At 55.9% G+C, this 11,942-nt stretch overlaps 1 protein-coding gene across 1 annotated transcript in view; it reads right to left on the bottom strand.

Moving 5' to 3' along the window:
• Positions 1-11,015, bottom strand: part of SEMA4A (semaphorin 4A) — a 19,941-nt gene extending 8,926 nt beyond the window's left edge. Inside the window, exons 1-10 of the mRNA XM_044916267.1 lie at positions 11,008-11,015; positions 9,692-9,853; positions 8,098-8,258; positions 7,124-7,186; positions 6,778-6,876; positions 6,457-6,562; positions 5,597-5,713; positions 5,188-5,312; positions 4,882-5,054; positions 3,709-3,867 (exon numbers count right to left, since the gene is read on the bottom strand). Coding sequence (XP_044772202.1) covers positions 3,709-3,867; positions 4,882-5,054; positions 5,188-5,312; positions 5,597-5,713; positions 6,457-6,562; positions 6,778-6,876; positions 7,124-7,186; positions 8,098-8,258; positions 9,692-9,824 — 1,136 coding nt within the window. The 5' untranslated portion in view covers positions 9,825-9,853; positions 11,008-11,015. The remainder of the gene's footprint in view (positions 1-3,708; positions 3,868-4,881; positions 5,055-5,187; positions 5,313-5,596; positions 5,714-6,456; positions 6,563-6,777; positions 6,877-7,123; positions 7,187-8,097; positions 8,259-9,691; positions 9,854-11,007) is intronic.
• Positions 11,016-11,942: the final 927 nt, after the last annotated feature.

Here is an 11,942-nt window from a genome sequence, read left to right as displayed (position 1 = left end):
GAGCCGAAGGCAGACGCTTAACGACTGAGCCACCCAGGCACCCCTTTCTTTCCATTTTTATTGGATGTTTCCAAATATTTAAAAAAGATCAAGATTCTTGGGCGCCTGGGTGGCTCAGTTGGTTGAGCGACTGCCTTCAGCTCAGGTCATGATCCTGGAGTCCCGGGATCGAGTCCCGCATCGGGCTCCCTGCTCGGCAGGGTGCCTGCTTCTCCCTCTGACCCTCCCCCCTCTCATGTGCTCTCTCTCAAATAAATAAATAAAATCTTAAAATAAATAAATAAATAAACAGGGACACAAATTTATAAATAATAAATTAAATAAAATTAAATTAAAAAGATCAAGATTCTTAGGCAAATTATCTCAAATGAGACCCTTCAAAGCAATTTAGAACATACACATCAATCATCCCCCCTTCAGTTTTGCTGTTTTTTTAAAAAAAGATTTCTTTATTTTAGAGAGAGAGAGAGACAGCAGGGGGAGGGGCAAAGGGAGAGGGAGAGAGAGAATCTCAAGCAAACTCCCCACTGAGCATGGAGCCCAACGTGGGGCTTGATCTCAAGACCCTGAGATCATGACCTGAGCCGAAACCAAGTGCCACCCGGTGCCCCCAGTTTTGCTGCTTTATACCACTGTGTGATCGACAGAAATGGAAATTGAATGGCATGAGCCAGGTCGGAAAATTTCACCTGTTTAAATAACAACAAACTAGAGTAGAATGTTTTTATAAAAGAGATATTCAGGGGCGCCTGGGTGGCTCAGTCGTTAAGCGTCTGCCTTCGGCTCAGGTCATGGTCCCGGGGTCCTGGGATCGAGCCCCGCATCGGGCTCCCTGCTCGGTGGGAAGCCTGCTTCTCCCTCTCCCTCTGCCTGCCGCTCCCCCTGCTTGTGCTCTCTCTCTGACAAATAAATAAATAAAATCTTTAAAAAATAAATAAATATGGGGCACCTGGGTGGCTCAGTCGTTAAGCGCCTGCCTTCGGCTCAGGTCATGGTCCCGGGGTCCTGGGATGGAGCCCCGCATCGGGCTCCCTGCTCGGCGGGGAGCCTGTTTCTCTGTCTCCCACTCCCACCGCCCCTGCTTGTGTTCCCTCTCTCGCTGTGTCTCTCTCTGTCAAATAAATAAATAAAGTCTTTAAAAAAAAAAGAGAGAGAGAGATTCAAAGCTCAAAAAGGGGCGCCTGGGTGGCTCAGGCAGTTAAACATCTGCCTTCAGCTCAGGTCATGATCCCAGCTGGGGTCCTGGGATCGAGCCCTGCGTCGGGCTCCCTGCCCAACAGAGAGCCTGCTTTTCCTCTTCCCTCTGCTGCTCCCCCTGCTTGTGCGTGCTCTCTGTCTCTCTCTCTCTCTCTGTCAAATAAATAAATAAAATATTTTTTAAAAAAGGCTAAAAAAAGCTCAAAAAAATCTAGGAAATTAAATATTTTAGCAGGAATTAAAAATCCGATAGAAGGATTTGCAGATAAAATTGAGACACTCTCCCAGAAAGTAGGGCAAAACCAAGGCTTGGGAAACTGGTTGGGATTTAAAGAGGGAGCGGACCGGTCCAGGAGGCCCAGTAAGAAGTGAGAAAACATCCTACCATGAGAGTCTGCTCCATGAGGGAAGGGACTTCTGTCCACTTCGTTCACTGCTGTGTCCCCCAGAGCTTGGAACAGTGGCAGGCAGCCTCGAAAAATACTTGTTAAATGAAAACATAATAGGAGGAAATTGTTCAAGAAAACTTCAAACTGAAGGAACTAAACTTCCAGGCTGAAGGGGTAGGTTGAACATCCAGCAAAATAAAGGAATAGAGTCCCATCAAAGTGCAATACCGTGAAATTTCAGAACAGCTAAGGACAAAGAAAAGGCACTACTAGATTCCAGTGAGAACGGGGACTTTCAGAGACTTAAGAATCGAAAGAACTCTGGACGTCCATCCCCTTGAAGATAACAAGGCAAGCCTTCAAAGTTTTGCAGGAAGATTATTTCTAGTCTAGAATTACATGCACATATCAAACTATCAAATGCAAAAGTAGAATAAAGACATTTTCAGACATTCAGTCTAAAAAAATGTACCTGCCATGTATCTCTTTCAGGAACCTATGGAGGCTCTGCTCCACTAAAATAAGAAAGTAAGAAAAAGGGGGGCCCGGCCAGCTCAGTCGCAAGAGCATGTGAGTCTTGATCTCAGGGTTGTGAGTTTGAGCCATGATGGGGGTAGAGATTACTTAAAAATAAAAATCTTAAAAAAATAAAGATAGTGAAAAAAAAAAAAGAAGAAGCCATGGGATGTAAGAAACATAAGGATGTCACAGAGAGATACAAAGGAAATGCCCAGAATGACGAGAAGGGAAATACCAGGATGGTGGCGGTGCCCGGGACGGAGGTCCAGACTGCAGCAGACAGGAACAATCTCCAGGAAGACGAAACTGTTAGAATGCCTAACGGATCTGTCTTCAGAGAGATGCAGATCATTGAGGAAGAGTTTGGGGTTGAATTAATGTTTAGAGCTTAGAAAACAAAGCAAGCCAAAAAAGAAAAGAAAGAAAAGAAAAGAAAATTAAGAAAGTAAAAGAAGAAAACAGAAAGAAAGAAAAAGAAGAGAGATAATTACTAACCCCAGGGAAAGTCTTAAATTATGCAAAAAGGAAAAGTAATCAGGGCCTGCTCCTTGGCTCAGCTGTGCATGAGTCCTAATCTAAACACTGATCTAACCAAAATTATTATAAAACTATGTTGGGAGATGAGGGGTGGGTGCAGTGGTGTGCTGGTAAAGCAGTTGCGGTGGGGGTCAGGGAGCCCTGACTCGTTGTTTGTTGACTGCCGTGGCTCATACTCCCACCATGGCTGGTCTTGGGCCACCAGCGTCATGTCAGCGCACATGAATTTGGAAACAGATGCCCCAGAACAGTTCTTGCTGGTTGCTACAGGCACATACATAACTGGGTGGGGGTGGGGGGCACAGGTAAATCCTCACCATCCAGAATGGGAATTCAATAGATCCTGCCTGAAACTGAAACATCAAGAAGTAGTAATAAAAGTATGTTAGAGGGCGCCTGGGTGGCTCAGTTGGTTGGGCGACTGCCTTTGGCTCAGGTCATGGTCCTGGGGTCCCAGGATCGAGTCCCGCATCGGGCTCCCTGCTCGGCGGGGAGTCTGCTTCTCCCTCTGACCCTCCCCCCTCTCATGCTATCTCTATGTCATTCTCTCTCTCAAATAAATAAATAAAATCTTTAAAAAAAAAAGTATGTTAGAGATTTGGAGATAAATACCAAAAGTATCAGCTAAGAGAGTTGAAGGTGGTTGTCCCTCTAGAGAGGGAAAAGTGGAAGACAGGGCATAGGGCCGTTTTTGGTAACTGACTGTGTAGATCTATAGGGTTCTGTTAATGGTGGCCATATACAACTCTGATCAAAACACAAAAGTTAAATAAGAAATGCAGATGAAGCGTAGGCAGTCCTTGGCACAGCCCACGCTCCCTTGTTTCCCCAAGGATACACCCAGGTATTTGGGGTGCACTTAGCAGAGGGGGCACTCTGTGTGTAGGATGGGCTGGACACCTATGGGATGTGGGCCACTGGAGCAGGTGTGTATCTGAGCAGACAGGACTGGTTAGGGCAGGGAGCACTAACATTTATTGGACATTTATTGTGCCATGACAGATACTTTGATATGTGTGATATGTGTGTATCAGTGGCGGCAGAGGGTTGCTCAGTGCCGGGGGTCGTACTCACGCTGCCTGGTCGGGGACTGATCTCGGGGACCCCATAAGTAGTCCAGCGTGAAGTCTCTTTGTTCAACTCCTTGTACTTGCCCTCAAAGACACGCTTGATGTCCTTGAGAGAGAAGGCACAGACAGCAGAGCTCCTGGTCCCACCGATCTGCCTGGGGATAGCCCAAGGGGACATGGTCATCTCTGCTCTACCATGAAGCTCCCCCTCCAGCCCTCACCCACCCTTGTGAGAAAGCCCTGGAGGGCAGGAGTGTGGAGGGCCGGATTGGCCTACTGCTGCCTACCTTCCCCCCAGCCGTGGTGATAAGGGCTAGGAGAGCCCTTGACTCTGGCCCATCTTAGGATTATCCTTAAGGACAATTAATTGGGTTTCGGGTCTTGGGGTGGCTCCTGCCTGTCTTGCCCAGGCTGAGCTGTACCCATGGGAGGGGCAATGTAACTAGATCCTGACAGGCTCCAGATGAAGCTCTGCTCCTTTGGGTCCCCTGGATTCTTGATCCTCAGACAACCAACCAGAGCCCGACTATGAGGCTACTTCTATTCCTTTAGCCCTGGTCTGTGGAGACAGGTTTCTCTTGTTCTCTTTAACCTGATTGTGGCACACACCATGTTCTCAGTTCTGGATGCCACTGATACCAGCCCCTGCTTACAGCAGATATCTTTGGTATCTGACCCACGGACAGCAGACACCTAAACACTGTGGGGCCAGATATTTTGATGCAATGAACTTTTCTCAGCCTCCAAGCAATGACTATTTTTATCTTAGTGACACTGATGGTGTTTCCCTCTTTGCTCTGGCCATAGGAAGCTCAGAGCTAAATTTGTAACCAGCATCCCAACACTGCATAAATGACAAACATTTGTGATGTGCTGACCCTATCCCTGCCTTCTTATTCTCCTTTTACTCCCATTTCCTCATCGGTTTGATCTTATCTGGTCTCAGTGTTTGCCTTCCGTGAGCTGCCTCCTACCCTTTTTGGAACCCGGCAGGGTATAAAGGAGTAAGAACCTCTTTGAGCTTTATCTTTCCCATCTACACGAAGGGCATGAGTCAGATTCCTGGGACGTGGTGACGGGCACATGCCTTCCTAGGTGAAGTGCGTGGAGTGAGCGCTCTGGACCCCACAACCCGCGTGCAGGCCCCGCGTCCCCGCCGCGCTGCTCACCACTGAGAGCTGAAGGCCGCATAGACGCGGGGCTCGGCGGAGGCAGCGGCGGGCAGCAGGACGGCATGGCGGATGACGTTGAAGGGCAGCTGCCCGGGCTGCGAGCATAGCAGCTGGGCCTTCAAGAAGGTGGTCCATTTCTTCTGCAGCAGCTTGTCCCCGCCCACGTCGTTCTAGGGCCGCGGGGGGCGGAGTCAGGAACGCCCCGCCCCCGCCCCCACTGGGCCCTGGGCGCTCGGTCCCGCCTCTGCCACCTCCCCATTGGCTCCCTCCACGGCCAGCCCCGCCCCCCTCCCGGCCGCAGACCTTGCAGACTCTGGCCACCCGGGACGTGTGGAGCTTCTCGAAGAACTCGAACTCGCTGGCTGTCTCCTCGAAGAAGAAGTAGACGAAATGGGTCGAAGGGATGGCTGCCACGAAGGAGGCGTCCGCTGCGGGGCGGGGCACATAGGCTTAAGTTTGGGACACCCCAAGGCCGGTTCTGCAGCGGCAGGCCGCCCGACGGGATGCCCCGCGGCTGGCCAGGGGTGGCCCTGGGGGCGCCTGCTCCCGTCGCTTCACGGGGTCGGGAACTGCACCCCCCCGAACAGGGCCGCCCGGCACAGAGGGGCCTCTGCACGGAGGACGGCGGAGTGCAGGAACGCGGCTCTCGGGCCCGGCCGGGTCCCCGCGCTCGGGGCAGGGCCAGACCTGTGCTGGGGGCTCGGGTCCTTACGCTGCAGCCAGCGGAGGAAATTGTCGGTCTTGAGGACGGGCTGGGGTCCCAGCGTGCGGATCAGGATGGGCTCGCTGCCCAGGAAGTTGTTCATGGTGCCAGAATAGAGCATCCCATCTAGGGGAGAGGGCGGGAGGCTTCCCGGTTGGAGGGGGCCTCTGCCCTCCTCAGACCTGCCTCTGACCCAGGCCAGTACCGACATGGGTCTCCGGCCCCCTTCCTGTGCCCTCCACCTTCCTGTGGCGCCCATAGCCCAGCTGGCAGACCCCACTGAGCACTGTTGTTAGGGAACCCTGCCGCAGGGAGGAGCCACCCCTCATGTCCTTCTGTGTGCTGGCCTTGTCCAACCTTTCTCTCACTGCCCCCTCACACACCCAGCTGAACCACGTGCCAAGTAGAATCACTCTTTCTTCCAGAGGTGGCTGTGTTTTCTGTTTCCACACCTTGGTCCCACCCTTCTCTTCCTGGAACATCTTCCCTGCGCATCTACCTATCTTTCGAGGTCCCACTCAAAAGCCAAGGGCCACCTCGTCCAGGAAGCCAAGGTGGGGAGTCTGTCTGGGAGGACACAGATGGTGATTTCTCTGTAAGCTCTATGGAACAAATGGCCGAACCTCAGGCCTCTTCTCTGCCCAAGACCCTTCCCAGACCTATGTGAACCTCTCTCTACCTCTCCCTCTCCACCTCCTTTGTGGCAGCATCAGCAGGAGCTGGTGGTTGGGGTGCTGAGTCTCCCTCTGATCTGGTGTTCAGAGGCTCCTGGCTTCCCCTCCCTCTGTCCCCTGCCTTTCAGGAAACTGTCAGCTTCCATATTTCACAGAATGACCCGGGAAAGCAGATGCCAGGAGCCCGATATTCACCTGCCAAGACAGCCGTGTGCTTATGGGCAGGGTCAAAGGGGCTTTGGCCTTTCCCCTCCACAACCTTGTCCTCGGAGATGGGCAACAGGTAAGAATCTTGGAGTTCCTAAAGGGGGGGAGAGGCTGGGGGCCAGAACGCCAGAGTCTCATGTCTGGGAAATGAGGGGCGTGAGGGAGGGAGAGGGACGTGGAGGGGAATTGGGGCCAGGAAGCTCATGAGCGTCCCACATCCGGGAGAGAAGGGTTTTCCAGAGCTCGAGAGGAGGGGGGTTAGGTGTGAGAAGGGATGCTTGGGTCTGAGCACTGGGTGCCGTGACTCACAATGAAGGTACAAGCGGGGCTGAAGGCGAAGGTGCCACAGGTATATAGGTGGGTGGCGTTCAAAGAGACCAGGACACGGATAAAGTTGAAGCACTGGGTCTGGGGAGACAGAGAATCCAGGTGTCTGGCCACTTGCCCCACACACCGGGGCCCCACGGGCTGCCCCCCACTTCCCAGCGGGGAGAGGGCCCGGGATTGCTGAGGCAGTCCCTGGACGTCGTCACAGAACGTGGCGCGGACGATCACCATGGAAAGAAGCCTCCTCCGCTACCTGCCCAACCTGACGTCCTCCAGTGATGGTCTGGGGACCGGGGTTCTCTGCCCCTAAACCCCCACCTCCACTTACCTCATTGCTCTTCTTCTTAAAGGCGCACTCACTCTTTTTTCGGTCACTGGCTGGCCAGGGTATCTGCAGCGGGGGGTCGGGAGGGAGAGGATGTGAGGTCTTGCGCTCTAGCTTTGACCTGCTGTCCTCTCCTTGTGTCTAGTTGGAAGCCACCAGCAGGCATGGCGGTCAGTGACATGAGCTCTAATAACCGCAGTCCGTGACCATGGCTACTATTCTGACGATACTGGTGTTCCTCAGGACGCAGCTCTGTGGGAGCACACATCCTGTGGAACCAGACCTGAGTTTGAATCCAGGCTCAGCCCCTTACTGGTTGAGTGGTCCTAGTCAACCTCACAAGCTTCTGGAGGGCACAACCAGGAACATACATAAAATACCTAACGCAGTGCGTGCTGTGCAGAGCAGCAGTTGACAAACCACACATTTCCTGGGGAAATTGTTCAAAATGTCAGTTCCTGGCTCACACCTCAGAGAATCTGCATTTTCAACCAGCATCCCATATGCTCAGGTGGCCCACAGACCACGCACTGAGAGACACAACAAGGAAGGTGCTCAGTAATTGCTCGCTCCCTCCCTCCTTCTTTCCTTCCTTCCCCCTTTCTTCCTCACATTGTCCCATTAGTAGGGTGACTATAATTTAATACAGAAGTCTCGGTGATTTCTACCAGTGGGTGGATATCAGATTATTGATATAATTTGAGTCAGTATTTCTGTCATATGTCAATGATTTCTGTATCAGCCATTTTAGCAATTAATATCATTCAGCCAGGATGCATGATAGCAGCAAATAGTGAGGCCACTACTGGGTTTCTTCTCTGTTCTCCAGACCGGATATATGTAGCGGGAATTGCTGGTTACCGCCGGTTGGGGCTGACAGCACTTGGGCAGTGAGTCACGCATGGGCGGTCCAGGCACGGGGCAGCTGTCAGCCCCCCTCACCCCCAGCCCACACCCTTTGTCCCCGGCCTCCTCACCATGCTCTTCAGCTTTGGCATCCCCGGGTCCTGGATATCCAAGGCCAGAATGGCCTCTCGAGCCCCCACATAGAGAGTGCCTCCGTCACCACTCAAGAGCAGAGTGTCGAAATCCTGGAGGCCCTTCTGGTGGAAGAGGCTGAGAGCCCTGCGTCCCTCCCCTGTTGGGAAGTGATGAGAAGGGGTGAGTGATGAGGAGTGGGTGGGCAGGCAACTGACTTCTGAGGTCAAGGTGTGGGGGGAGGGTTGGCAGAGTGTGTTCCCCAGGCCTTGGCAGCTGGACCCGCTCTCCATCGGCAGCTCCCCCTCCCCCTCCCCCCACCCTGCCTGCTGGTGGTGTAGGAGCTCTGTGTTGAGCCCACAGGGGAGAGAAGAGGCAGCCAGAGACAGGCTAATGACAGCCTGGGGCTGGGGAAGGTGGCCTGCACCCAAGAGACAGACAAAGGGACGGGAAATAGAGCGAGGCACGTGGACACTCTTCCAGGCCTCGGAGGGGCGAAGGAGGGGCGAAGGGGGCAGGGGAAGGAGGCGCTGGTCCTCCCCCAGGGAGGAGCAGGGGAGCAGAAGGCAGACAGACAGACAGGAAGATCCTGGGAGCCACAGACAGGACGGTGTGGCTTGTAGGGTCACACTCACCAACCCTCTTTCCCCTCCTCTAGCAGGAAATTCGACCACTAGAATCACAGCCACAGGCTGAGCAGAGCAGACACATATGTCTTCAAAGGCCCCTGTGGGCTTGCCTGGATGTCACCTGGGGGGGTGGGGGTGAGCTGGCTCCCAGGGGGCACACCAGCGACAGGGACAAGCTGCTCCGTCCCCTCACGGGCGCATGCGCACCTTGGCCCTAGTTAGAGGACCGCCTAGCCAAGCGTCACCTTTGGAAGCTCTGACCATCTCAGGACCAGAAGGAGAAGTTGGCAAGGTGCCGGAAGGGGTGGCCTCCCTCAGAGCTGTGTAAGTCCTTTGCTCACTGAGCTGACCACCCTTAGCACAGCTGGCTGCTCACCTGCCTCCCCGCTCAGGCCGGCGAGCACCCTGAGCAGGGCCGAGTCTTGTCTCTGTTGGTAATTCCAGCACCCAACACAGATGCTCAGGAGACCCTGCGCCCACACCTCCTGCAGGGCCCAAGTCCTTCCCTGAGCCTTCTCCCTGGAGGTGGGAGGGCCAGCGGCCCCCACAGCCTCAGCAAGAAACCAGCCGACAGTGCCCATACCCCAATGGGCTGCCTTGACTCTCTTATTCCTGGTGTCCGTGGTACTGGACACGGCATGGTCCGGTGTGATCTGTGTGGTTGCCATGCGCCTGTCGTGTCCCGGGCTGCCAGGTCCATGGATGACCTTGGCTTTGGGGGTGCGTGGGGGCGTGAAAGCAGCTGGGGCTCTGAAGTGCCGGGGGGTGAGGGAAAGAAAAAGCACCATCTCCGAGAAGCACCCTGGGCCCTCCCTTCGCTCAGTCTTTGGCCACACAGTTTCTTCACTCCTTCCTCAGTCTCTGGCTCTCCCCACGTCCCTTTCCTCCCCCTGTCCCTCGGGCTCTCTCTTCCTCCGCCCCTCCAGCTTGGCTGGCGGCAGGCACGAGGCCCTGTGACCCTTACCTGCACGGTATGTGATCCTGGGCAGGGGCTCCTGCCCACTGGCCCCTGCAGTCGGCGGCAGCGGCAGAAACAGCTGGGAGAGGAAAAGGCCCAGGAGGCTCCAAGGGTCCCGGCCCAGGGCCAGGAGGGCCATGCTCAGCTGGAGGCTGTCACCAGATGGCTCTGAGGAAACAGGCACCCAGGCACTCCCTGGGGGAGCCATCCTCACCACATCCCCCCCAGGGACCAATGGGAGAGCCCCAGGCAGCAGAAGTGGGGGTGGGGGTGGGGGTGCCGGGGAGGGGACAGTTTCCTTTACAGAGTGCCCTCAGAGTCTCGCTTCCATCATGCACAGGCGCCAGCCGGCTGCCTCACGCTCGCCTTGGGGTCAGAGTCCTGCCATCAGGCCTGTCCTTCTGATCTCTGGCCACCACTGGCCCTGCTCTGCCTTTTCTCTCCTTACTCTCAGGAAGTCCTTCTTGCTGTCTACTCCTTTCCTTCCCTTCCCCGTAGCCCAGAACCCAAACCCTTGCCTGGCCCCGGGAAGAGCAGATCCCTGCACTTAAAATACAGGTTAATCGGACCCATGTCTCCCGGCACTTTCAGATCTGTGGACACCCTGGTGCCGCACTCTCACCCCTGCCCTCCGATGACCTAGGCAGGCCTGAGTCGGCCTGCTCTGACCTCTCCCCTCGCCCCAGCCGGGCGCAGGTCTTCGATGCCCAGGCCTACCTGGCCCTCTCCTTGCAGGGAGGCGATGCGGGGCCAGGCAGGCTCCCAGCACTGCCTGGAGCTCCTGCAGTTGGCCCTCTCCCTCGGCTCTGTCCCCCTGGGTGGCTGCATCCGTGTCCCCAGGACCGTCAACCTCCAGCCACCCGCCTCATCCCACATACCCTTGAGCCAGCCACAGAGCAGAACCCCAGGCGTCCGGACTCTGGGATGGAGGGGGTCCCCAGGCCCCGGAGGTGGGGAACGGAGGGCTCAGCCCGGCTGGGCTGGGAGCGCGGCCCTCCAGGTACCCATAGTGCCAGAGCCAGCACTGGGAGCTCTGGAAAACCAGAATTTCCACCTCTCGAGTCCTGACAGATCCCTGGCTTGAGTGGAACTGGGGGTGGGGTTGGGCGGGCAATGAAAGGAGACTCGCCTCGGCCTCCCTCCTCTCTCTCTCTCCATCCATCCAGAAAGTTGCAAAGGCCAGAAAGTTTCTAGGTCATGTCAGCTACCCCTCTGCCCTCTGTCATGCCACATCCCATCTGACCAGCCCAGGAGTGACTTCTCTTGCTCAAGCCCTCACAGATAGGAGACGTGACACCATCTCTGTTCCTCTTTTGGCTCACCCACAAGATGAGGTCTCTTCACTGCTCAGGACTCGGAAGTGCCTACAGTGGTCTAACCTTCCAACTTCCACTTCCAGCTGGGCCGCAGTCCCGAGAGACAGCAGCAGCTGTCTTCGGCTCTCACCCGCGGCCGTGCTGACCGCGTCCCTCTGCAGCCTGGTGCCCGTCACTCCCGGGCCAGCAGCAGGCCGGGCGGAGGCCCAGAACGTGTCCCATCTGAGCTCACACCTCGGGGACACGCTGCTGAGGCACCCAACCCCCCAGTGGTGGTGGCTCACTTGCCCCTGGAGGCCCCAGGGGGGAGCCCCGTCATAACGCAGGACTAATGAGGCGTCTAGCACCGAGGCCTCACAACCTATAAAGTGGGTAGTTTCCGGCCCACTCAGCCCGAAACTGGCTGGCTGCTGGTTTGAGAGCACCAGCCATCGCAGGGCTGACCTGCTCCAGCCAGCGGCCCAAGTCCTTCTCAGATGCCCGTTCCTCAGGCAGGGAGCCCTTCCCATCCTGCCATCCCGCTGGTCACCGTGCAGCCCAGGTCGCTCCCTAGATTTCCCTGTCAGGGCCCCTCGCCCTCTTTCCTTGCCCCTCTGCTCCCATTTCCCCTCCATTCGCCTGGGGGTTGGTCTCAGCCAGACCCCTCCTGACAACTGTGTCGACTCTCCCAGATTTTCACGGAGGCTGGTGGCCAGGTCCTTGGGAGAAGCCGGGGGCCAAGCCGCTAGGGAAAGTCTTTCCAAGACTCTCGGAGTCCCGGGAAACTCCCACCTGGACCCCACCTTCTGCGCCTCCCCACCTCCCAGCCCAGACTGGGACCTGCCCTGGCCCTGGGCCTCTCTGCTTGAACAGATTAGCTTATCTGGGTCACAGGGAGGAGTTCTGACGGGACTCCGAGAGTCTGGGGCGGCGTGGGGGGGGACCGCCGCGCCCACGCCCTC

This window comes from Neomonachus schauinslandi, chromosome 6, assembly GCF_002201575.2.
Source record: "Neomonachus schauinslandi chromosome 6, ASM220157v2, whole genome shotgun sequence".
Classification (NCBI taxonomy): Eukaryota; Metazoa; Chordata; class Mammalia; order Carnivora; family Phocidae; genus Neomonachus; species Neomonachus schauinslandi.
This window is presented reverse-complemented; position numbering and strand designations above follow the sequence as displayed.